This window comes from Branchiostoma belcheri, unplaced genomic scaffold (genome assembly GCF_001625305.1).
Source record: "Branchiostoma belcheri isolate BF01 breed outbred unplaced genomic scaffold, Haploidv18h27 scaffold172, whole genome shotgun sequence".
Lineage (NCBI taxonomy): Eukaryota > Metazoa > Chordata > Leptocardii > Amphioxiformes > Branchiostomatidae > Branchiostoma > Branchiostoma belcheri.
Window position 1 is genome coordinate 392,937 of NW_017803180.1, and position 24,926 is coordinate 417,862.

Below are 24,926 nucleotides of genomic sequence, written 5' to 3' on the forward strand. Positions count from 1 at the left end.
CCCGTACCTACCCCTGTTTAGCCTTGTCTTCGCTGTACTGAGCTGCCACCTCGTTAAACTTCATCCCAGCCTGAAGCTTTTCAATGGCTTCCAGCGCCCGGGACTGTTTCTCACACAGGATGTGCCGCACCTGGGGGAACAAACAGGTACAGGTGTTACAGGTACAGGTGTTACACTACAGGTACAGGTGCTCTCTTAGAAACACTCCCAGCATCACACAATCACAACTCACCAAGTGTTAATACCTTGAGAGACAAATGACTCTGAACTGAACCAAGCGTAAAACTGAGCACCTAGAGACCATGTCTAGCGACATAACAGATGTTAAACAAGGAAAAACAACGACTACAGGTGTTCAGGTACAGGTAAGTATATGACTGCTTCTCAAAGGTAAGGATGTGCTGCACCTTGGGAAGAGAACATACAGGATTGTACAGGTACAAGTGTTCAGGTACAGAGAAAAGTTCAACTATAACTTATAAGACTAAGAGCTCTGCTTGGAGAGTAACACCATACCAGTCATACCACCCCACACCTTGGCAGGCTGACGCCCCCCTCCCCACACCCCTAGTGTGTTTACCTTCACGGAGGTTCCTCCTTTCGACTGCTTACTGTCTCCGCTCGCGCCTGCGCAGAACACATGTACAGGCTTCAGAATTCTTGCACAGAAAGTCATACAGGAAAAATGCTCAGCTACAAATATTTATATATCATGCATGTAACTGTGTTGAATTTGAGACAAGTCGTTTGGCAAGAACTGCACAAAATATTTTCTTTCCTAATTCACCTTCTGCGGCGGCTCCGCCCCCCTTCCCCTTCCCGCCCTTTCCTCCGCCGCCGCCTCCCTTCCCGCCTCCTTTGCCGCCGTCTTTCCCGCCTTTTTTAGGAGGCATTTTGATGGTTTCTCACAGAAAATTGCGCGATTTTACACTGAAGGAAACTCTGCTAACGTGGGACGGTAACCTATGACATGTGGGATATTCTATTACAATAAGGGAGGCTTACAAATATTGCGTCAGCTTTTATGTCAATATGCTTGCAAACAAATGTATATTATGATATCTACTATATAAAAGAAAGTAGTAGTATTATTTAGACAGAACTAAAGTGTGAATATATTTGCATAAAATGTTTTAGTTCTCCAATGAGATTTTCCATCTCCCCATTGAGGCTGGGTTTTGTACTCGTCCAAGATGGCGGAGATCGGTCCTGTTTTGCCTCCGGGATTCAGAAAATCTGCAGACGACAGCGATGAAGAGGGCGGGAGAGAACGCACGGACAGACAGACGGACGGGAAAGGGCGCACGGACAGACAGACGGACGTGTTCGGGCCCGCCATGCCGCCAGGTGATGTATAAAGTACTTAGGACGGTTCCATGTCGTCTGTGCCCCCCTCCCCTCTTTGTTGTTGTTACGAAAATTTGCGTACTCCAGTCGGTTTCCACATGTTTCCACAGGCATCGTGTAGCTGTAAGGTAGCAGCCCTCTCTACTGAGGGAACAAGATTTCTTTGCGTAGAATAAAAGTTACTTAGTAGTACCAGAGACATTGTACAAGTGTGTATAATGTCCTTGGTAGTACCAGAGACATTGTGTATAATGTCCTTGGTAGTACACATTAATCTGAATGAACGAGTGAATTTGCCAGTGAAACAAGGTTGAATGTGTCAGTAAATAACGTTATAGGATTAGTCTGAGGTTTCGATTGATTTGAGTTTCTCCTGGTCATTCTATGTGATAACAGGAAAGTTATTCTTCCTTTCAACAACCAATAGTCGTGAATAGAAAACCTCCATGTTTCCCCAGCAGGTTTCCAACGGTCTTCGCCAAAGCCCCATCAGTCGAATGCTGTGATTGGTCCAGCCCTCCCTCCAGGGTTTGCCAGTCACCAGGGCAGCAGTGATGATGATGATGATGATGATGACAGGGCAGGTCAGAGGTCAGAGGACAGGCAGGAGTTCTGTGGCCCCGCCCTCCCACCAGGTCAGTCTCCTTCCCAAGATTGCTAGCATCTCATTCCCAGGATAATAACGTATACTTTACAAAGCACGTCGGCAGAACGTACTGCACCTGCACCAAACCTGTAATGTATTGTGCATAGCACTTTGGCAGAACGTCTCACATGAGGTTGTATTCACGCATATACGGTTAACATCCCGTCTGTAGTTTCTAAATGTTATGTCGGAAAAGATATCTGCTGCAAGAGGCAAAATTCTGATGCAATGTTCATCAAACATCCAACGAAAACCATGTGAAAATACAGGGTTCTGCGCAGGTGCAGTACATTTTGCTGATGTGCTCCTTTACAAATTTTTGAAATAACCCTGTGTTTTTCTCAAAGACTCTTCATCGAGAATGTACTACAAAAAATCTACTACTAGAATATTAAAGCAACCCCTTCTTGTTCCCAGGTTTCAAGAGGAGCTCCTCCCCAGAGCCGTGCCCGTCGCGGTCTGTGATTGGTCCAGCCCTGCCGCCTGGGTTCAGCAGGTCAGAGGGCGATGACCTGCAGGCCGCTGCTGCAATGCCTGCTGGGTATGATGATGATGATGATGATGATGATGATGCGATGATTGGCCCGATGCTGCCCCCATCAGGAGAGGAGGATGCTGGGATATCTGTGGCGGAACAGTTTGAGAAGAGAGCTCAGGCCATGAAGGACAAACTGGAGGGCAAGGTCAGACAGAACAGGGTTTTTTTATGCGATGTAGCTCCTTGTCTGTACATGGCTCACAGAATTGGCACCAACTTGGTATTGGTTATGGGGTCAGGCAGCAGGAAGAAGATTAAAGTAAGAACTGGGCCAAGTTGTGAGATAACAAAACAATTACAGACAGAATTTGAATGCCGGGGTGTGTCGACTTGACGGACTTGTTATTGTTTGTTTACAGAACCAGAATCCTGTTGCTAAGGAACAAGAAGCATGGATGTTGTTTATTGTTATTTGTTTGTTTACAGAACCAGGGTCCTGTTGCTAAGGAACATGTTGTTTATTGTTGTTTGTTTACAGAACCAGGGTCCTGTTGCTAAGGAACATGTTGTTTATTGTTGTTTACAGAACCAGGGTCCTGTTGCTAAGGAACATGTTGTTTATTGTTGTTTGTTTACAGAACCAGGGTCCTGTTGCTAAGGAACATGTTTGTTTGTTTACAGAACCAGGGTCCTGTTGCTAAGGAACGAGAAGAGTGGATGCTGGAGTTGCCCCCGGAGATGAAGAGTTTTGGACTCGGACCGAGAACGTTCCGGCGGACGGCTGCTCCAGAGATGGGAGACCGGTCCGTGTGGACAGACACACCGGCCGATAAGGCCAGGAAGGCAGCGGTCAGGATATACTCCTCATTAATCAATTAGTTAATCACTCATCAGGCCTCGAAATTTATTTTTGAGAATAAATGCACTGGTGCAGCCAACGTAAAGAATTGGGTGCACAAAAAAATTTGGGGGTGCAACATATCAAATACTAGTAATCTTAATCAACAAAGATTTTATTACTTTTCTGACACTTAGATGTCAAGAATATGCTGTATACCAGTATACATTTAATAATACCTTTGCATATGTATAGCTTCGAAAATATTAGGGTGCACTGGTTCACCCACTGAAAACAAATGTTTTTTGAGATGGTTTGTTATTGTTTTTTTACATGGTTTTGTTATGGTTGCTTTGTAGAAAGGGAAAGACGACACCAAACAGAAGCCGGTGAAACCGTCGGACCTCGCGGCCGCGGAGAGGGATATCAGGTTACGGGATCAAGTCGCTACCTACAATGTAAGGTTCTATCTGCACTCCGACAGTTCAGCTTGTACATGTGCTGACTTACTGTGGGTTTTGTGTGAAATATGAGATGCTTTAATGTTGAGGGTTAGTTAAAGTCCTGCCCGCACCAGGTGGTGCATAGGGCGGCGCCCATCTCTGGTTCAGTAGCCCTTGGGCCACACAATTGTGCAATCACTACAGCAGGTGGCTAGTCCACTGGTAGTGGTGTGTGTTCAACTCCCATTCTCTTTCCCAAGTGCTGACTGCTAAGCAGAGAAAGCAGTATGTACCATTTTTAAAGTCTTTGGTATGGCTCGGCCGGGGATCGAACTCACGACCTACCGAATGCAAGGCGAGCACACTACCCACTTGGCCTTGCACCGGTAATGTTAAGGGTACAGATTTATTTTGAACTTTGAACTTTATTCATCAAAACAACATTGCAGGCTGAAACAGCCTGAATTGTGTTGTAAATTACATGTACATTCATATTAACAATATTAACAATTGTAACATTTTAGCGTTAAAAGAAGTATATCCGATAATGACGTATTGTATAAAATATCGATAACACATTAAAATATAGACAATAATTGAGTGGAACAACTTTAGGATACAAGTACAAGGAGGCAATAGAATTTTTTTTATAAAAGTCTATAGTGTCCTTCAGATTTTTTAAAAGTCTATAGTGTCCCTCACTGCTGCAAGTTCCTTTTTGTATAAGTCGACGTACTAGAAATGTGCTATATGTTAAAGGTGTTTCAAGAGCACAGATATCTATTACATGTACATGTATTTGTGAATAAATGTGCTACAGGTAACATGTACAGGGTACAGAGGGTACAGCTTTGTGCATGAATGTGCTAACCCGAGACGTTTGTTCTTCCAGGAGAAGAAGCGAAGTTCATCCCTGTTAGATCAGCACCAGAAGGCCCGGAAACGCAAGGCTGTGAGTTTCATGTTCTTGATAAAACAAACAAACAAACAAGGCTGTGAGTCATTCACAGATATACAATGTAATTTCACTCTGTCTTGATAGTAGCATAATTTCATGGTCTGAGGAAAACGAACTTGAAATTCCCAGTAGTAGAAGATAGGGAGAAGAAAGAAAAACAATTTGATAACAATGATAGTTCATGAAATTGAAGTGATCGTGAAAACCGTGAACATAAAAGTACCAAGAAAAAATCAAGAATTTCTGTATCAGACTGTGCTCTTGTTTATGTTTATGTGGTCATGTTTATGTTTATGTTGACTGTGTTTGTTGACACCAGGAGGAGGCCGGAGACGAGCCCAAGGAGAGACGACCTTTTGACCGCGACCTTGACCTCGGCGCAGGTCAACTGGACGCTGCCAAAAGACGACAACTCATCAAAAACTCACGTCAACTCAACGACAGGTTCTCCAGCGGTGGACAGCAGTTCCTCTAGTGACTGGACACGGTACTGCAGTCCCTCTAGTGGCTGGACATGGAACTGCAGTATTCTGAAGGGTAGATCCTGTATTGGCTTGACATGGAACTGCAGTCCCTCTAGTGCAGAGGTCAGAGGTCAGCGGTGGCAGCGGGTGGTGGTGTTTCAAGCTCCGTAACTATACGCAAATTTTTCGCTGTATTTTGTCTGTATTTGTGGGCAGTTGGACCCCACAGCTCACTCATCAGCTGGGTAACAAGTAAAGACATCTCTAGAAGTCACTGCAATATTTCCAACAGTGTTATTGGAGAATTATAAGCTGTTAGTATAAACTGTAACACACGTGCAGCCATGTTGCGTCGCGGCGGCCATGTTGATTTCTCATGCTGCTTGTTATTGTGCGCGTTAGTGTTTGCCGGATATCGCCAATTCATGTCTAATGTTTCTTCGGCGCCTAGCCTACCTGGCCTGGGGTTGTCCACGCTGATTACGCCACTCAGTTCTAAATTTAGTATCCGTCACGGGGCGGCGGTACCGCTGGGGTTTAGGGGCCCTACTGGTTTTCTGCTGGCCATCCTAATTCTATCTGGCGATGTTCACAGTAACCCGGGACCAGTTAAATTCCCGTGCAGTGGGTGCGGGCGCGCCGTGGCCACTAACCACAGAGCTTTACAATGTGATAGTTGTGAGCAATGGGTTCACATAAAGTGCTGTGGCGTTGGTGATAAAATGTACAGGTACTACCAAAATTCCTCGTGCACATGGATCTGTAACAAGTGTGGCATCCCTAGTTTTACTAGTAGTTTGTTTGATCAGAATTCCTGGATCCACGACACAGATGGGTCTTTTTACAGACCTCTCTCTGACCTGGACACAGACAGTAATGACTATACCCCCCAGAACCCAAGCTCATGCCAAACCAGGAATAACCCATCATGGACAACACCTGAGGACTCACTTAATGACAGTATATCCTCCTTCAACCCCACAGCTACTTCATCCCCTTACCCCCCACAAAAGACAGGTAAAGGTAAGAACACTCCACATAAGTTACAAGTCATATCTTTGAATTGTAGGAGTATCAGAGGAGCAGGCAAAAATGCCCTCCTCCAAGCCATGATTGATACTGAAGATCCTGACATTATTTGTGGAAATGAGTCACACCTCAACCCTGACATAGGGAATGGGGAAATATTTCCAACAGGCTTTGATATCTACCGCAAGGACCGAAACAGCCAGGGAGGAGGTGTATTTATAGCAATCAAATCCTCCCTAGTATCCTTGCCTGTACCTGACTCTACAAATGCGGAAATTGTGTGGGCTACCATCCAACAGGTAGGGTCTCGGCCCTTGTACATAGGCTCAGCCTATAGACCACCAAATTCTGGCGCTCAGTATATGGATGAATTAACAACTTCAATAAATAACATCTCAGGTAAATCCTTCCTTCCCAATATTGCACTCTTTGGAGACTTTAACTTACCTGGCATAAGCTGGAGTACAGACTCGGCTTTTATTGGTCCCTCCCCGCAATATGGAATGGGGATCAATAATACATTCTTGGAGGCTATCCAGAGTTCCAACCTTACACAGGTGGTACACACTCCAACACGAGGCACCAACATCCTGGACTTGGCTTTGATGTCAAACCCAGAGCTTGTTGATGGGGTCTGCACCATCCCGGGCATTAGTGATCATGAGGCAGTGAGGGTAAATATTAACACTAGTATTAGGACTAACAAGATGAAGCCACGAACGGTTCACATGTACAAAAAAGCAAATAAAACTGAATTCACTAAAGGGCTGCAACAGTTGGAAAAACAGTTCTTCGATAGAAAGCCTTCAAATTTCACCGTCGAACAAAACTGGCAGTATTTCACAGAGGGCCTCAAACATCAAATAGCAAAACATGTTCCACAGAAAAAACTGTCTGGCCGACAGCACTGTCCATGGGTCAGTGCAGACCTCAAACGAGCAATTAAAAAGAAGAAGAAGATATACAAAAGAGCAAAAGAGTCAATGCTTGAGCAGGACTGGATAAATTTTAAGAACTACCGTAGAGAAGTCAAACAAAGGATCAAGAAAGCACATAATGAGTACCTAAAAGAGATACTGGATGAAGCCCTGGCAAATCCTAAGAAATTCTGGTCTTACATTAAAAGCAAAAAACAGTCCGCCTCAGGGGTTGCACCCCTTGTTCATAACAATAACCTTGTAGCTGACGGGCAGGGGAAGGCAGAAGCCCTCAGTCAGCAATATGACTCTGTGTTCACAAATGAAAATGTAGGTGATATACCCAGCCTGGGAACTAGCCCGTATGAAGACATGCCGCAAGTTGAAGTCACACTGGAAGGGGTGCGCAAACTGCTGGACGGCATTAACCCAGTTAAAGCATCCGGACCAGACCTTCTACCTTGCAGGGTACTAAAGGATCATGCTCAAGAGCTTAGTACTATTTTACATTTCATATTTAACCAATCACTGGAGGGCGGGCAGGTACCTGTGGACTGGAGGGGAGCATTCATCCACCCGATTTTTAAAAAAGGGGATAGAAGCGATCCTTCGAACTACAGGCCTGTCTCGCTAACCAGTGTTTGCTGTAAACTCCTGGAGCACATCTTGTTCACAGCTACCATGAAGCACCTGGAAGAGCATAACATCTTATTGCCAACACAACATGGGTTCCGTGCCAAACATTCCTGCGAATCACAACTCATTTCCACACTTCACGGTTTGTTTTCCTGGTTTGACCGAGGTACCCAGATCGACATGGCTATACTTGATTTTAGTAAGGCCTTTGACAGTGTTCCGCATACCCGGCTACTCAAGAAACTCGAATATTATGGCATAAGGGGCAAAACACTACAGTGGATAAAGAACTGGCTGATAGACCGATACCAGCAGGTTGTTGTCGATGGCGATAAGTCTAAACCTGTGAAGGTAAGGTCAGGCGTCCCCCAGGGCACGGTACTAGGTCCCCTCTTATTTTTAATATATATCAATGACATTAATGAAGGTATAACATCACAACTACGTTTATTTGCCGACGATTGTTTACTGTACCACCCCATTGTAAAGGAAGAGGATCATCACACATTACAGAATGATCTTGATCTACTATGCAGATGGTCAGATCGCTGGCAATTGCGCTTTAATGTGAAGAAATGTTCCGTTATCCATATACACAAGTCTAAAAAAGCTCCAAAACATCTGTATACAATGTTCTCTGAGCCCCTTGAGATCAACACACAGCACCCGTATCTTGGAATCATACTCTCACACAACTTAAAATGGAACTCACACATTGAATACATAACAGGAAAAGCCAACAGCACTCTGGGTTTCTTAAGGAGGAATCTGAGGGGGGCGAGCAGAGCAATCAGAGCCCAGGCATACACCTCAATTGTGAGACCCCAGCTGGAGTATGCTTCGACAGTTTGGGGCCCTCACAAGCGACTACATGCACAGACAAACAAACTTGAAGACAAAGTAGAGGCAGTACAGAAGCGAGCCGCTAGGTTCGTTACTGGAGATTACAGACCAACAACAAGCATGACAGATACACTGAGATCACTTGGATGGCCTTCCCTGCATCAACGCAGGCAGCAAGCCAGACTTGTCCTAATGTATAAAGCAGTAAATAACATGGTAGCCATTCCTATACACAACATTCTCACCAAAAACACAAACATTACAAGAGGACATCACTCACGCTTCATCACCATCCCATGCAAGACAGAAGCATACAGAGCCAGTTATTTCCCTCGAACCGTCATCGAGTGGAACACACTACCAGGTACACTCATATCTTGCACATCCCTTGATGCGTTTAAGGCGGGATTGGCCAGTCACCTTGGCCTCTCCGCCAATACCCAGCTGTAGGGTCATTTTTGTTTTCTGGTGTGGCTTTTGTATATAGTTGCACATTTCGGTTTCTTCTTTTTGCAATTTATTATTTATAGATCATTTTTCATTTGTTTGTATATTTTTGTTGCGCACCACCACCTGCCACACCAGCTGCACCTCCTTTCCCGGGACGTGATGTGCCGTGAGGCACTTTGTCCCGTATCAAGTAGAAGTAGAAGTAGAAGTAGTGGCTGGACATGGAACTGCAGTTTTCGGGGGGGGCGACAGTTCCTTTAGCTGTTTGACATGGTACTGCAGTTACTGGCATGGTACTTCCTTCTAACTAAACTGGTTAAAGCATTCTCTTCCCACTGCCACCCTTTCACTGAAGCCACAGGAACTTCCCACTCTATTTTCTATATCTACACTTGTATATTCTGTACAGACAGTGCTTAATCTCTTTGTATTGTTGTTGAAGTGACATTTTGTACTTGTTCTCGAGCTCCACTGATATAGTAACTTACTACACGTAGCAGTTAACATGATTCCTCACTACTGTCTATACCTTGTAAATAAACACAAGACTGAAGAAGTTGTGATGCAAAGTTTAATGCACTTTCCCCTCTCTGTGAGTTCACTCCCATGTACATGTACGTGTATTTTCCTGTGTAGGATTTAAGGTAATCAAGATGGAACTATGTCTGTCTGGTACATGTTTTTTGTACTACAAACTATTCCCTTTTCATGGCAGTTCTGACAACTCATCACTTGGGTCTAAACAAGTCTTTTTGTAAAATCTGATTCAATAGCCAACTTGTTACAGTAATCTCATGTTTAGTCGTAAAAAAATCAAAACATTCAGAATTTTGTTGTAAAGATACATGTACATCAGGCTGAATTGATTGCAGGGATTTTTTTTCTGACTTGGAATGATTACTCAGCGAACACCACAATTGTAAACCACAGACGATAATTATGATGACATTACAACAATTTCTGATTTATTTTTCTCGCTAGCTAACTTTCTCCTGATGAATGATTTGTTCCCAGAATGCCTCAGGGTAGACCCATCTCTTCCAGGACGTTTCTGGTCGCGTCGGCTTCCTGCAAGGCAAAACCGAAATGTCTTAAGGTCTTGTCAAGTTCAAGGCATTGTCCTTGCAAGTATGAGGAAAGAAGCATCAAATAATCACACTAGCCATCCTACATGTTGGAATGATAGCACAGATCATGGTGTGGATGTGAAAAGAAAAAAGCATGACAACAGAAAAACATTTTGCATTGGCTGCCTTTTGTTTCAAGTTCTCAGCAGCAAAAAGTTGTACTCAGAACTGTGCCTATCTGGTTGTGTGCCTGACTGGGTTAGAATCAGACATGGTTACGGATGGTCTCTGTAGAACGTAGATTTGCCCCAGGCTGGCTACAGTTCTGGCTACTCGTGGACTATCCAGAAACGTTTTTGAGGGCAGTTCTGGATAAAGCACATACAGTTTTATATGCAACAGGGGGTGCCTGATTAGGGCAGTGAGTTAATTTACCTCCTGTAAGTCCTGAGCAGGATAAGGGTGTGTATGGGGGGGTTTAGTTGAGCTTACCTCCTGTAGTAAGTCCTGAGTGGGGTGTGTATGGGGGGGTTTAGTTATATTTACCTCCTGTAGTAAGTCCTGAGTGGGGTGTGTATGGGGGGGTTTAGTTATATTTACCTCCTGTAGTAAGTCCTGAGCAGGGTAAGGGTGTGTATGGGGGGGTTTAGTTGACCTTACCTCCTGTAGTAAGTCCTGCGCTGCGATGGCCTTCAGACAGTTCTTCTTGCTGGTTTCCTGGATCTCCCCTCCCAGCATCAGCTCATCCAGGATGAAGTACGCCTTCTCAAAGTTGAAGATGATGTCAAGTTCACACACCTGTAAGTAAGTACGGACAAGTTTACACACAGTTAATGTCAAGTTCACACACCTGTCAGTACAGTCAAGTTCACCACAACCCCCAAAATTGGGAGCACCAGCAACAATCTAGGTGCACCAGCAACAGTATAACTTTGAAGGTAGAACAGATCATTGTATTGAGCATTAACTTGTAGGTCATCGAACATTGTACATAGAAACCTACAGAGTGAAAGTATCAAGATCAGAGAGCAGGAAAGCAATTGTTGTGCCTGTTTTACAGTCTATGATATAGACATTATAAGGAACAATTTTTGATGGGATCATGGATTCACATGATTTAATATTATGGAGGAAAGTGTATCCAAGATAAGTAAATAAATAGTAAATAAACTCACGCTGCCGAAGTACTTGTCGAGCAGCTCCACGTATCTGTGGATGATTTCTAACGTCAGAAGTTCGTTGTCTCCCTTCTCGATTGCGCAGCAGAAATACAGACTCGCATATCTGCAACACAGGAAAGGTAAGTAGGAAGGTAACATTTCGCAAAGCAAATACTCTGAGTACAGAATTAAACATTTACCTTTACATGGTCTAGCCTAACAAACTACTGCTGTTTATTCTCACTCAAACACATTCATGTCACGTAAACATGACTTATGGTTTTATGGTGACCAGCATCTCCAAATTTTTGTCCTGCAACTTGCTACACATTCATGTAATACAACACCACACTTCCATGTTATTTGCAAATGAGCATTATTACGTCACGGCTGCCAGTCATGCTGTTGTTGATACAACTAAACCAATAAATGAAACCAAAAGACAAGTCAGGGAAAACGGAACTGTTTTTGACCTTTTGTAGACACTTCTAGTTCTAGGAAGACTGGCATCTACAAGTTTTTGCCACATAATGTAACCCAATGCCACACTTAAATCCAAGTCAAAATTCACCCCTCAAAAGAAGGAAAAAAAGGAAAAGTTTCCGACCTTTTGTAGACAATTTTGTACTCCTTCCACTCGAGGAAGCTGCACATTTTGGGTTTCCTGGCCAGGATGATGGTGATGAGTTCTCGCATGATCTTCTTCTTCTCTTTCTCCTGCGTCGCGGAGTACCACTGCTGCAGCCGCACCTTGCCTTGTCGGCTAAACAACAACATAAACTTCATCTGGAACAGAAAACATTCACTCGTGAGGCTCAGCAGTTATATATTATGAACGAAACATAAAAATTATCATCACAACTGGCACTCACACACCGCCCCCCTCCCACCACTCGAACTGAGCTTCACGTATAACTGGTCATAGCAGACACAAATCAGGCAGTAGACAGCCCGATTTCACAGAAATAACACACAAGATAATTTTCCTGTGCATTCTGTACGTTTATCGGGTTTTAAACAGCCTAAATCGTTGAGAAATCAGTGCAAAAATCGGACAACTCACCATTTTGACAACCTGTTGTGTACTTCCTCTGACGTCACGAGAAGTGCCGTATTTACCCACAATCCAACACGAGAGTGCACCCGTTCCAGCCGTTCTGATGACGAATACACAAGCAGACGACCCCGCCCCCTAAACGAGTATGTTATAACATAGGCTATGATTTTCGCCTGTTTTCGTGTCCTATTGTGGAAATTTTGTGCTCAGACTTGATCAACGATGTGTGTTCGAGTAACAGCAGTGTAAAAGATCGTGTTGCCAAGGTTACCGCCCGATATTCGGCTGTTCCGCGCATGCACGTGAGTTTGTTTACATGTTACGTCACTGCCCAAGTTGTGTAACGGCCGGCCGGTGTTATGTAAGCATGACCGGAAGTGATACAAACTGGGATGATATAAACTCGGGAACGTGTAGGCTAGCGCAGGCACACGGAGGGAAACCCAAGGACCATCCACTCTGCACTTACAAGTACTCCCAGCTCAACCAGCCTTTTGTAGTAGGCAAGGTAAATACTAAATTAGACTAGTGAAGGCACAAAGAGGAAAGCTCGGGCCTGCGGGAAACCATCTACAACTCTACATCTACACAGTACAACTACTCCCATCTCAACCAGCCTTTTGTAGTAGGCAAGAGAATATCTGACCATCACACCTCCCCACCTAGCCATGTCGCTGTGGCGGAACGCTGTGTGGTTCGTCAAGGGGATGCGAGAATACACCAAGTATGTCTTCAGTTTATAAATTGTTGGTTACTTTTATTGTAAACCTGTGGTGGAGATTCAAAATTATATGATGATGTTGGTACTACAACATAACAAGTTGAATTGATGAATTCGTCAAACAGATGCACACGCAAGTAAGCACCCAAGAAAATGTTGTCAACACTTCCTTTTTCACAGCCTAACCTGAGACACTTGAGTGATCTGTACCATAGCTTGGGAAATTGTATGTTGATACTAGCCTCCTTCGCAGTCTTGTTGATACGATATCATCTTGACCCTAGCTCAGGATATGCAGCTGCAGCCAAGACCTTTGACCCGTGTGACCTGCAGGTGGATGTCAAAGGTCGCACGTTCCTCATCACCGGGGCCAACAGCGGCATTGGCAAGGCAACGGCTGAGGAGGTCGCCAAGAGAGGTATGACACCTGTCAATCACTCGTCATAATGCCTCATGGGAAACCTACCTTAACGACATCTCTCAATCACTTGTCCACATGGTATGCAGGAACCATCTAAAAAGCTACCTGAAATGTCTGACCATTTCCAAAATCATACCCAGCTGCTTGAGTAACTGTTTTGTGACGTATCTTATTACCTGGAAGTCTAACCTTCACTGACTCATCTAAACCTGTCCCCCCCTCCCTTCCCTACAGGTGGAACAGTCCACATGGTGTGCAGGAACCCGTCCCGAGGAGAGGAGGCTCTGAACGAGATCAGGGAGAAAACTGGCAGCCAGGTGAGAACAGGTGTGTGTGTACAGGTGTGAACATACAGGTGTCAGCCAGGTGAGAACAGGTGTGTGTGTACAGGTGATAACAGGCAGCCAGGTGAGAGCAGGTGGGAACAGGTGTGTGTGTACAGGTGAGAACAGGCAGCCAGGTGAGAACAGGTGTGTGTGTACAGGTGAGAACAGGCAGCCAGGTGAGAGCAGGTGGGAACAGGTGTATGTGGGTACAGGTGTGTACAGGTGTGCAGGAGCCCTTCCCGAGGAGAGGAGGCACTGAACGAGATCAGGGAGAAAACTGGCAGCCAGGTGAGGACAGGTGTGTGTATGAGTACAGGTGTGTGTATGAGTACAGGTGTGTGTATGAGTACAGGTGTGCAGCACAGGTGTGTAGCCAAGTGAGCATAGGTGGGAACAGGTGTCAGCCAGGTGAGAACTGGTGCTTATTACAGGTGTGCCAACATGCACTTAATTTGTACGTCTCTAATCAGACACACCTCATAGAAATGATAATATTAATTAAGTTACTGGGTACAGTAAATCAGCACTAAGTCAACATTTCATTTGGGTTCAAATGATCAAAAGTCCCATTTTATATATATTACAATTTATATCCCATGTCCAGCTTGTCCACCTGCACATCCTGGACATGGCCCAGCCGCGGCAGGTGGCCGACTTCGCAGGGCGCTTCTGTCAGGAGCAGGGGAAACTCCATGTGCTGGTGAGTTACTCATTCACTCACTCGCTCACTCACCCACTCACTCACTCACTCACTCACCCACTCACTCACTCACTCACTCACTCACTCACTCACTCACTCACTCACTCACTCACTCACTCACTCACTCACTCACTCACTCAGTCAATGAGAACATTTTACTACAGCCCTTACTATAGCAGCGACACCTGTGCTGCAGTGCAATGTGAACCAGTCAGAATTGCCCTGAGGAAGGTGACAGACGGTCACCGAAACGTCAGCTGTGAATAAAAGACTTGGTTGTGTAAAAAGAGTCTCTTTACTCAGTGTCCTGATGGAACTATTCACAGAGCCCTCATTATAGACCCAAATAAAGTTCATGTATTTATTTTGAGCCAACTTTTGGTGTCCCATTCTTTCTTTTAACTGTTTGGACCTCCTTCTGTTGTTTTCCCAGGTGAACAACGCGGGCTGCATGATCAACACACGGGAAGTCTCGGCAGACGGGCTGGAGGCCAACTTTGCTACCAACACTCTCGGTAAGGAACCATGAGTGAAACTTCATAACAAAATGTACATGTATGTAGCTGATCCACCCTTACACAACCTTAAATCTCCCTGATGAAACAGCCTCTTGGCACCGAATTTGTCTTCATGGTTAGACAAGTAATAGTAGCCATTCCTCTGTCCTGTAGGGCCATGAATACTAGTAGTAAGTATAATTATACAGTAGGTCTTTGAAATTCTCCCATCTGTCGTATGGAAGACATGTCCAAGCCAACGGAGTCAACACTGTTTCAGCTGGATCAGAGCACATCTGAGGGGGCCGGGAAGCCCTTTTCCGTAGAGGGTAATCGGCCGTTTTAATTCTACGTAGAGCGTAGACGGACCACTCTAATATTTTTGCGTAGAGCGTATTCGGCGTTTTAATTCTACGTAATGCGTTGTAGCCACTTGGAATTTATCGTAAAGCGTAATCGAGAGGTTTCCGAATTCAGCGTAGAGTGTTGTCGGGACCCCCCCTTGCAGGCCCTCATCTGAGAGCAACTGCATTTGGTGACATTAGACAACATGGAGAAGGTTGTATTAATTATACCCTGTTAGAGAGATGAATAACTTGTGACGTGATTGCACATCAGTTGACTGACAGGTGACTTGCAGGTGACTGACAGATGATTGACAGATGCATGATTGACGTGTGATTGACAGTTGTTCCTGTGTTGCAGGGACGTACATCCTGACCACAGGCCTGCTGCCCCTGCTGTCCCAGAGTGAGCATCCCCGAGTGGTGCGTGTGTCCTCTTGTCTGTAGAAATTTTAAAAATCATCTCTATCACATGTTCATACAAGATGGAAGATTGCTTGGGTAAAGTTTATCTCTTGCTACAGCACTAAGAGTGCATTAGGTAAGTACACATCTGTGTCCATAATATTGCCACCTTGAGAAAAAGTGTGCCAAAGATATTTTTACTGCAACATACCCTAGGTATGTACATTTGAGGTGTGCAGGAGTGCATACTAAAAGTATGTTGCAATAAAAATATCTTAAAGCACACTATTTCTCAAGGTGGCAATATTATGGACCCTGATATTATGGACACGGATGTTAAGACAATATGTTAGAAGTTACTATGTGCAGTTGTGGTTAAGAACAATACCAATCTGTGCTCCTCTCAGATCACAGTGTCGTCCGGAGGAATGCTGGTTTCCAAGCTGAACACGAAAGACCTGCAGTTTGAACAGATGAGACCGTTCGATGGAACCATGGCGTACTCTCAGAACAAGGTCAGTTTCAAGGTCGAACTGGTATATATGCTGATTAAAGGAAAAGCTACTTGTTTCATCAGTAATACAACCTGAGTTGTTACTAGAACACAACATCTGCTACTCCTCTGATTAGCCATGAAATTATAAGGCTTGATTCTGGAGTTTGTAGACATTTGTGACCTTGCCTGACCTTGACAGACGGCTGTTGTACATAGTTACGGAGGTGGCCATGTTTCTTCCTTTTGTCCTGCAGAGGCAGCAGGTCATCATGACAGAGCAGTGGGCCCAGCAGTATCCCACAATCCACTTCTCCTCCTGTCATCCGGGCTGGGCTGACACACCAGGTCAGTATCCCACAATGCACCAGGTCAGTATCCCACAATCCACTTCTCTTCCTGCCACCCGAGCTGGGCCGACACACCAGGTCAGTATCCCACAATCCACCAGTGCAGTATCCCACAATGCACCTGTACAATATCCCACAATACACTTCTGCTACCCACCCAATGAGAGAACTGTTTTTCAGGTTTTCCACACATGCAGCTGTATATGTGTGGGGGTCTGTACTGTTGGATGGTAACATAAATTAGATACAGTCAAATGATTCACTTGTTATTCTTAAATTAGATACAAATGATTCACTTGTAATTCTTAAGTTTTAAAAAAACATGTTGTGTCCTTGTATCGCAGCTGTGCGTACGTCAATGTCGGCCCCCGCCGCGGTTCAATGTAGGGTGATGGGCCCTGATGTATATGGCTTCCTTCACCCCTCTCAAGAAGTAGTCTTGTTCAGTGTCTAAAATCCTTACAGTGTCAAGTGAAACAAAATGTCCGGGTGACTCTGTGGATGTGTTGAGACACCTCTGAACTGGCTTGTGTTTGTCCCTCAGCTGTGCGTACGTCGATGCCAGATTTCCACCAGAAGATGAAAAGCCGTCTGCGCTCCGTGGAGCAAGGAGCCGACACCCTCGTCTGGCTCTGTCTGGCGGAGGCGGTTACTAGTCAACCAAGCGGGCTGTTCTTCCAAGGTGGGCACCTGTCAATCACTCATAGACTCCAGTTTAGTCCAGTTTTATCTATATCTATAGCTCTGTGGGTGTGAGAGCTTCAGACAATCGGAACAAGTCTTCCAACTATATGAGGACTTGAGCAGTAACAGTTATGATCGTTTTGAGGTCTAAGAATATGGTGTCATCCAGTATATGACGGGCGATCTGGTCAGTATCTAAAGACAGTCACTGGTGTTCTATGTAAGGCCATAGTGACTTTATGGATGACATCATTTGTATTTGTGAACCCTGTAAACTTGTATTTCCAGACAGGGCTGCGGCCTCCAAGCACCTTCCCCTGGCCTGGACCAAGTCTACCAAACAGGAGGACGCGGGTCTCATGCAGCAGTTGGAGGAGATCGCACGCAGGTTCAAATCTTAGGTCTCACACCGAAGTATGATCGCACGCAGGTTCAAATCTTAGGTCTCACACCGAAGTCTGATCGCACGCAGGTTCAAATCTTAGGTCTCACACCGAAGTCTGATCGCACGCAGGTTCAAATCTTAGGTCTCACACCGAAGTTTGATAGTCTCTGATGGAAGTTCCAGCATCAAACCACACGGAATTCAAACTGAACTTTATCTCACAGTGGATTGGAGATGGGGGCTGTACCAGTACAAGCAGTTAATGATGTATAACATGTCTGAGGATGTAAGCTTTTGGAACAAGTTACTCAAATTGGTCAAAATTTAAGTATTAATCAAAATACGGTTCGGTGCCAAATCTCACCATTTTATTCTAGTTGTTCTCAGTGTAGGGATTGACACTCAGGGCTTGAATATTTTTCATAAACCAGAGACAGTTTTTGCCAGTGGAAAAAATTAAGGCTGTTAAATAATCAGTGATGAAATAGAAGAGTCCATTATTTCTCAGGTAATTTATCCCAGCACCAATACCTCAGTATTTAGTTTTTGTAATACACATTGAAGGAAAGAAAAACTTCAGGGGCAACTTTTTTACTTTAATATAACTTTTTCTCCTCATGATGATTGTCATACATATTTAATGTAAAGTATTCTAAACTACAAAGAAACAAACTATTTACATATTCTGTAGTTAAAACCAGACCCAAAACCTTAACTCTGATTGGGTCAGGGAAGTCTGTAGTAGGTTATTCTCTTCTGTTTAAGTTAGTACACTGTCTAATATATGCTGATTCATTATCACAAATGCTGCATTTTTGAAGCTTGTGAGAAGTAATGGTAGCTACCATAACATACATGTAGCTATAAGAACTGCATTCCCAGATGTTGTAACTTTCTTCATGTGTGAATGGGACTCGTATATATCAAGTCTGCCTACAGTAGCCTGCTGTGCCCCTCCCATGTACAAGACATAGTCTCAAGTATATCATTGTTAATCACAATACTTTCCACCTCATGGATTTAAAGACAACAGCATGTTGGCAGAAGGTACTGCATCTGAGCAAAACACGAGCAGGTTTTTCATGGTTTTTGTTGGAAGTTTGGTTAATGCTGCATCAGAATTTTGACCACTGCAGACAATGTTTTTTCCAACAAAATATTTGAGAACTATTTACGGAATGTCATAGTTAAATACACAAATACTACCTTAAAACAGACATACTGCCAATACATCACTTGTTGCATGCAGATGCAGTACATTCTGCCAACGTGCTTGGGACAAGTTAGTGTCTACAAGTTATAACAAAAATAATCCATGTCCAGTTAAGTCCCTGGGACGAGCTAGTCCGGTTTTCAGGTGCATGATGGGAAGTGCTGCTAGGTCAGTAGTAGAAAACACCGAAGGTCGCTGGTGCATGATGGGACGGTCACTGGTGCATGATGGGAAGGCTGCTGGTGCATGATGGGAAGGCTGCTGGTGCATGATGGGAAGGTGCCGTTAGGTCAGTAGTAGAAAACTCCGAAGGCTGCTGCTACACAAAACAACGAGTCCTGCAGCAAACAAACAAACAAACAAACAAACAAACAGTCAGTCACCATCAGGCTGGTCTGAAACACAGTCCTTTCCTATATAAGATTATAAAACTGTTGAATTTACTACTGTTACTCCAGCCATACTTTTAATGTAGAAATTTTGGAGATCAGAGATTGGGTCATGTGGTGTAATGGCAGAGCGTTCAGCTCGGAACCAAGAGGTTCCGGGTTCGAACCCTGCCATATTACCGATCTTGTGCCCTTGGGAAAGGCAATTACATTACTTTCCTGGATGGAAGCCTAGCGAACCCTCATCTCATATTAGCCGCAAAAAGGCAGCAGAATCTTCAGCTAAAGGTCACTGTCAAATTGAAAGAAAAGAAGAAGAGAATGAATCGTTACGACTTACATTCATGAAGATGTCCTGAGCGTAGTTGTCTGTGTCGGCGTCCCAAAAACTTCTGCAGGCCATCCTGGGCAGGGATGGAGGGAACGAGAGAACAGGGTCAGGGAGAGGTAAGAAGTTCCACAATCACAGCTTTCACAGTTCATGTATACTTTCAGGAATCTACACTGCATCTGTTAATAGTAATACCAAGTAAACCAGAATACGAGTTGGATGTACTCACTTGACTCCTTCCCCCTTCTGTTCTCCGATGACCACCTGCACCACAAACTTGTACCTGTCATACGACAGCTCTGGAACAGGAGGGAACAGAAACTGTGTTATTCTATATAACAATAACAACTTGTTATTCTATACCGTACAATGTATATCATCATCATGGGGGTTGGGGTATGTCCATGTACAGTTGAGCACAAGTCATTCAGCTACAGCTGCTCCCAGGTCAACTCCTGTGTCTCTGCACTGGCAACTCTGTACACTATACTCCAGCCCAAATTCATCAGACACTCTATACTCCAAACCTGGCAGTGAAACCCTAACTTCGTTGTTTCTTTACAATTCCCCCCCCCCCCCCCCCCGTGTACACTATATGACATCCAGTAGATTTCTAGCGGGGACCAATCATAGGGCTGCTGACGCGTCACCGACTAGCGGCTATTAGCACCTTGTTTCATGTAAATGCCATGAACTCAACCAGAGCGCGTATATTGTTTCTTGTTTACATCAGTACTAAGTACTAGTACTTCCACAATCAGTTAGTAAAGTCATACCTTAGTAAAATCTACTTTGATGAACGAATCAAAACGGGACTGTAGACAATAAGTTTTACACATTCAAATGTGGCTGCACTAGCGCTAATGGAGCGATCACTACGTACGGGAAGGAACGGATCTTAACGAAGCCGAGATTTGTGAACCAAACCCAACCCATCGAAGACGGGCCGCCAAACATAAAAATGGAGGGAAACGACAGACAACAAGCCAACAAAGACAACATCACCAGACCAACAAACTTGGAAAACACCACTTCAAGCGCTAACGTTGTAAGAAGTGTGGAACCTCAAACTAGTATGTTTGTGTCAGCGGAAAGGCTGTCGAAGTAACCACTACATGAAAAACTGCGGCGAAAAAGTAACATGGGTTCATCCCAAATCTAGACGCAAGTGAGCTACAAAAGTAATAGAACCTATGCATCTTGCTTGTTGCTGTCAACTTACCCGTTAAAGATTGAACCGATACATGTACGTACTATAACTTGCCATACCCGGCCAAAGACGACTACATTACTGTAACTCTTTATTTTGTGCTGTATAATGTATATGCGTTACATTATCTATCATTGTCATTTCTGTGAAGATACTCGTTCTCAATACACATGCTGCAAACTAAAGTAATGGCAGTCCTTCGAAAATTCTGTTTGTAATGTATAAGCGCTTTATGTCGACGTACAATGGGTGTGAAATACATGTTTTCGCCCATCGTGTGCCACCGGCTCGGTGGTAATTGGCTACTTTACAAGTGAAAGAACCGCGTCCGTGGGCCTTGATAAATTATTCAAATTATTCAGCAGCCCTCTGATTGGTCCCCGCTAGAAATTTACTGGATGTCATTCAGTGACGAGCCCCCCCCCCCCCGTTACTATATCTCTCTCACAATCAGTCACACTCACATACACCACCCCCTGCCTATAAGGGAACTACAGCCCCCTGGCCCATGTAAGAAGCCAAGTTTCACCTTTAAGTTTTTTCTTGATCTCGTTGGACAGATGTTTACAGAGTTCTGCCGTTTCCTCCCCATCGTACTCCTTCCCTGTCAGGGCCTCATTCAGCACGATGTGGATACATTCTTTTACTGCTGCAGGTCGGAACCTAGCAATCAATAACAACTTATCAATAACTAATAATCAATAACTACACATAACCAGCATGTGTAACCTGTTCATCAATAACCATTAATCAATAATCATTAACCAATAACTACACATAACCAGCACGATGTTGATACATTCTTTCACTGCTGCTGGGCGGAACCTGTTAATCAATAATCAATAACCACTCATCAATAAACAATAATCAATAACCAGTAATCAATAACTAATGTGGATACATTCTTTTACTGCTGCTGGGCGGAACCTATTAATCAATAACTAATGATCAATAACTACACATAACCAGCACGATGTGGATACATTCCTTTACAGCCGCAGGTCGGAACCTCAATAATCAATGATAATCAATACTGGTAACCTGCACACAACAACCCTAATCTCCAAGCAAATGTTGGGTATGGCTGGGGTTGTTTGGACCGTTATATTTAGTGAGAAATAAATGAAGGCAACACTAAAGTAGAAAAGAAACAAGTAAGACAATGAGAGAATTGATAAATTTATAAAAGTCATGAATCAGATATAAATCAACACAGAACTATGGGATCATTCTTGCAGAGGATAAATTAAAAGGCAAGATAAATTTTCAGTGACAGTCTGTTATGCTCAGTTCGTGGTCATTTTTTCACACACATTTTTAACAAACCCGGTACTCACTTGTGCTGAAAATTCGGCCGAATGACGTATGTATTCTCTTGTTTCTCTGTTTCCTCGTCTGACATCGCTAATCTCTCAAACAGCGAATAAAATCAAGAAAAATCCTAACAAACTTTTTAAGTTGCGAGCGCCGAAAGCATCCAAGATGGCCGCCCTGGCAACGGGAATTGTGGGTAATTTATATTCGATACCATTTTTGTAAAGTTCTCTTTAGATCTTTTTTTAATAACAATGAAACTAATCAGAAAATAAAAATAAATGCTTCACAGGTATATATTTTACAGTTATTGTCATTCTTTTGTTATGAAAACATTTTCATGTTTGGGGTCAAAGGTTACGGGATTTTAAATGGCTATGGCGGCAGTCTGTTCGGGGTTTGGACGTCAGGACCACCTCAAATGTTTGAGCGACAAAAACGCCTGGAAATAACGGTGAGGAAATTTTCAGACGATTTTTTGTTGTGTATTGGCGAGAAAGCGTAGAGTGTACTGGTGCTTATGTTGACAGCTGGGCTGTTTTTAATATATTTGCGCCGGATTCTAGCCTCCATAGCATGCCAAAAACTGGGGGTTTGGGGGTCTTAAGGGTCTTTAAGAGCTTTTATGTGCTATTTTCTGATTGCATATAGTCCACATAGCCGGTTTGGTTGTAACTTTCCCCCGTTTTGAGAACTGGGCTAATCAGAAAACAGCCGAAGACCACCAAACCCCCAGTTCTATAAGCCTGCTAAGGAGGCTAGCCGGATGCTGAGTTTAGTATTCCGCGCACATCCCGATGTTTTTATTGATTTTCTAAGTGCGAGTTTTCCACGATGGAATTTGATTATGGAACACCGAGCGGACATTTGCGGGAGGTCGGGCGGTCGTAAGTGTGCGGAGCTGCCGGCTGACAGATGTGGCAGCTAGGAACCCGAGGTATAACACACAAATTTGGGTTTGTGGGAAAGTTCTGTGGAAGCAACAGCTATGGTTGGGACAGGCTGGGGGTTACACAAGGTTGGTAGTCATGCAGTGTTCAGGTCGTCTGTAATAGGACAGGCTGGAGCATTGCAGTACGGTTACGATGTAGTTATAACCTTACAATCTTGGACTGGCATTCTACACAGCAGCTGTCAAAATGTCACAATGTCTCATCAAGTTTGATAGCTGCTGTCTGACTGCAAGTATTCAGCACAACTGACACAGAGCTGTCCGTACAGAGCTGTGTGTGCTGTTGTTGAGTAATGTCGCCATGTGCTTGTCATCTGCAGGGTCTGTAGATGGAGGCATTGCTCCGCGGGTTCCAGGCACCCAGGTTTGAGCAGATAAAGATGTAACAGTTATTTATTGTGAAACGTTGTTGAGAAACATTGTGTCCCCTGCAGGTTCCGTAGATGGAGGCTTTGCTCCGTGGGTTCCGCCAGGCGCCCAGGTTTGAGCCGTTTGAGCGGATAAAGATGGAGAACCTGACCAGGTTACAGTCTGACCTTTCACCTCCGACCAGGCCGCAGTCTGACCTTTCACCTCCGACCAGGCCGCAGTCTGACCTTTCACCTCTGACCAGCAGAAAGGCTGAGAGCAGGACAGCCCGTGAGAAAGTGATGGGTGATCCAACATGTCAGAGGTCAAAAGACAAATTCCGCTGGTCAAAGGAAAAACTTTTAAGGTCAGAGGACAAATATTATAGGCCACAGGACAGATATCACAGCTCAGAGGACAACAGTCATAGGTCAGAGGACAAATGTAACAGGTCAGAGGCCAAATATCACATGTCAAAGGACAGATGTCACAGGTCAGAGGACAAATGTCACAGGTCAGAGGACAAATGTCACAGGTCAGAGGACAGATGTCACAGGTCAGAGGACAGATGTCACAGGTCAGAGGACAGCATTACCACCAGCACATGCCAGACGTCTGATGCAGACATGGATTCGGAGGACAGTGACCTGGAGTTTGAGAAGATCGGAGGTGAGTCCTGGCAGCCTGCCGGGTCTTTTCTGGGTTTATCAGACACATCATCAATGGACCTGCACTTTCACTTTCTCACTTTCACTCACCTAATCAATACTAACCTGGACGTGTTCCCGCCCTGACGGGGAGGGTTTGGGTTAGATATCTGACTCTTAGTTTTGTCTCAGGCTATTGAAATTTGAATGGAATGCATTGTTGTTACAGTCAATATCAAAACTTTCTACAGTACACATGATGATGACAGCTTACACATCCTTGTTTGATTATATGAATCTTTATTGCATGTTCATTTCCCAAGGGGATTATACTGAAACACACAGTTCTGGTTATAGTTTGGGTTATTATTTCCAGGGACTAGCAGATTTAGGTATGTTGAATTGTTGATGTTAGAGGATCCACCAGCCTGTTTTTACGTGACACACAGTTATGACACTAGCACCTCTTTCAGAGTTGTTCATACAGAATCTTGCAGCTTAATTCTGTACCCTTTCCAATTTATCTTTGTCTTTCCAGATTATACTGAAACATACAGTTCTGGTCCACCAGCCTGTTTGTTCCCTGACACACATGAACAGTTACAGTCTGACATTTTTATTTCTCTCCCAGTGACTCAGACTCAGACATCTCGTACAGAATCTCCCGCCTCCATTATTGATATCAGCGGAGTCGGGACAGGACAGGCAGGGGATAAATCACAGTGAAATATGACACCCTCCTGTTCCACCGGCAGGGTGGATCGGGTTTCACCTGAGCCCCGCAACTTTGTCATGTCTGTTCCTCCTGCTGCAAGTTTCTTTGCTGGTACTGGTGGCCAGTAGCAGGCTTTTAGCTGGGGGGG

The 24,926-nt window shown here is 44.3% G+C and overlaps 5 protein-coding genes across 8 annotated transcripts in view; 2 read left to right on the forward strand and 3 right to left on the reverse strand.

Moving 5' to 3' along the window:
- LOC109466963 (peptidyl-prolyl cis-trans isomerase NIMA-interacting 4-like) overlaps positions 1 to 984 on the reverse strand; it is a 2,328-nt gene extending 1,344 nt beyond the window's left edge. Inside the window, exons 1-3 of the mRNA XM_019764850.1 lie at positions 788 to 984; positions 581 to 627; positions 12 to 130 (exon numbers count right to left, since the gene is read on the reverse strand). Of these exons, the coding sequence (XP_019620409.1) occupies positions 12 to 130; positions 581 to 627; positions 788 to 893 (272 nt within the window). The 5' untranslated portion in view covers positions 894 to 984. The remainder of the gene's footprint in view (positions 1 to 11; positions 131 to 580; positions 628 to 787) is intronic.
- Positions 921 to 9,514, forward strand: LOC109466959 (GPALPP motifs-containing protein 1-like). Of its 2 annotated transcripts, XM_019764843.1 has the most exons (9): positions 921 to 995; positions 1,171 to 1,347; positions 1,809 to 1,982; positions 2,411 to 2,676; positions 3,153 to 3,320; positions 3,669 to 3,767; positions 4,645 to 4,704; positions 5,030 to 5,287; positions 9,259 to 9,514. In XM_019764843.1, exons 2-8 carry the CDS (start codon positions 1,194 to 1,196, stop codon positions 5,183 to 5,185), a joined length of 1,077 nt encoding a protein of 358 aa, XP_019620402.1. In that variant the 5' UTR covers positions 921 to 995; positions 1,171 to 1,193; the 3' UTR covers positions 5,186 to 5,287; positions 9,259 to 9,514. The 2 variants fall into 2 exon arrangements, with proteins under 2 accessions (XP_019620402.1, XP_019620403.1); XM_019764844.1 differs by lacking the exon at positions 921 to 995 and having other exon boundaries at positions 1,170 to 1,347.
- A 214-nt stretch (positions 9,515 to 9,728) lies between these two features.
- LOC109466962 (AP-1 complex subunit sigma-2-like) lies at positions 9,729 to 12,449 on the reverse strand. The gene is made up of 5 exons (XM_019764848.1): positions 12,340 to 12,449; positions 11,884 to 12,062; positions 11,292 to 11,400; positions 10,777 to 10,914; positions 9,729 to 10,117 (listed from the first exon to the last, which is right to left on the reverse strand). The coding sequence occupies exons 1-5, from the start codon at positions 12,340 to 12,342 to the stop codon at positions 10,070 to 10,072; spliced, it is 477 nt and encodes a 158-aa protein (XP_019620407.1). The 5' UTR covers positions 12,343 to 12,449; the 3' UTR covers positions 9,729 to 10,069.
- Positions 12,450 to 12,751: 302 nt separating this feature from the next.
- LOC109466961 (dehydrogenase/reductase SDR family member 12-like) lies at positions 12,752 to 17,856 on the forward strand. Of its 3 annotated transcripts, none has more exons than XM_019764845.1 (11): positions 12,752 to 13,057; positions 13,339 to 13,472; positions 13,710 to 13,792; positions 14,406 to 14,501; positions 14,935 to 15,016; positions 15,704 to 15,765; positions 16,155 to 16,262; positions 16,498 to 16,588; positions 17,135 to 17,272; positions 17,563 to 17,759; positions 17,802 to 17,856. In XM_019764845.1, exons 1-10 carry the CDS (start codon positions 13,002 to 13,004, stop codon positions 17,673 to 17,675), a joined length of 963 nt encoding a protein of 320 aa, XP_019620404.1. In that variant the 5' UTR covers positions 12,752 to 13,001; the 3' UTR covers positions 17,676 to 17,759; positions 17,802 to 17,856. The 3 variants fall into 3 exon arrangements, with proteins under 3 accessions (XP_019620404.1, XP_019620406.1, XP_019620405.1); XM_019764847.1 differs by having other exon boundaries at positions 17,563 to 17,662; positions 17,747 to 17,842; XM_019764846.1 differs by lacking the exon at positions 17,802 to 17,856 and having other exon boundaries at positions 17,563 to 17,662; positions 17,705 to 17,800.
- Positions 17,857 to 19,102: 1,246 nt separating this feature from the next.
- LOC109466964 (tctex1 domain-containing protein 2-like) lies at positions 19,103 to 22,320 on the reverse strand. The gene is made up of 5 exons (XM_019764851.1): positions 22,140 to 22,320; positions 21,332 to 21,465; positions 19,822 to 19,891; positions 19,602 to 19,665; positions 19,103 to 19,210 (listed from the first exon to the last, which is right to left on the reverse strand). Exons 1-5 carry the CDS (start codon positions 22,202 to 22,204, stop codon positions 19,163 to 19,165), a joined length of 381 nt encoding a protein of 126 aa, XP_019620410.1. The 5' UTR covers positions 22,205 to 22,320; the 3' UTR covers positions 19,103 to 19,162.
- Between the last annotated feature and the right edge of the window lie 2,606 nt (positions 22,321 to 24,926).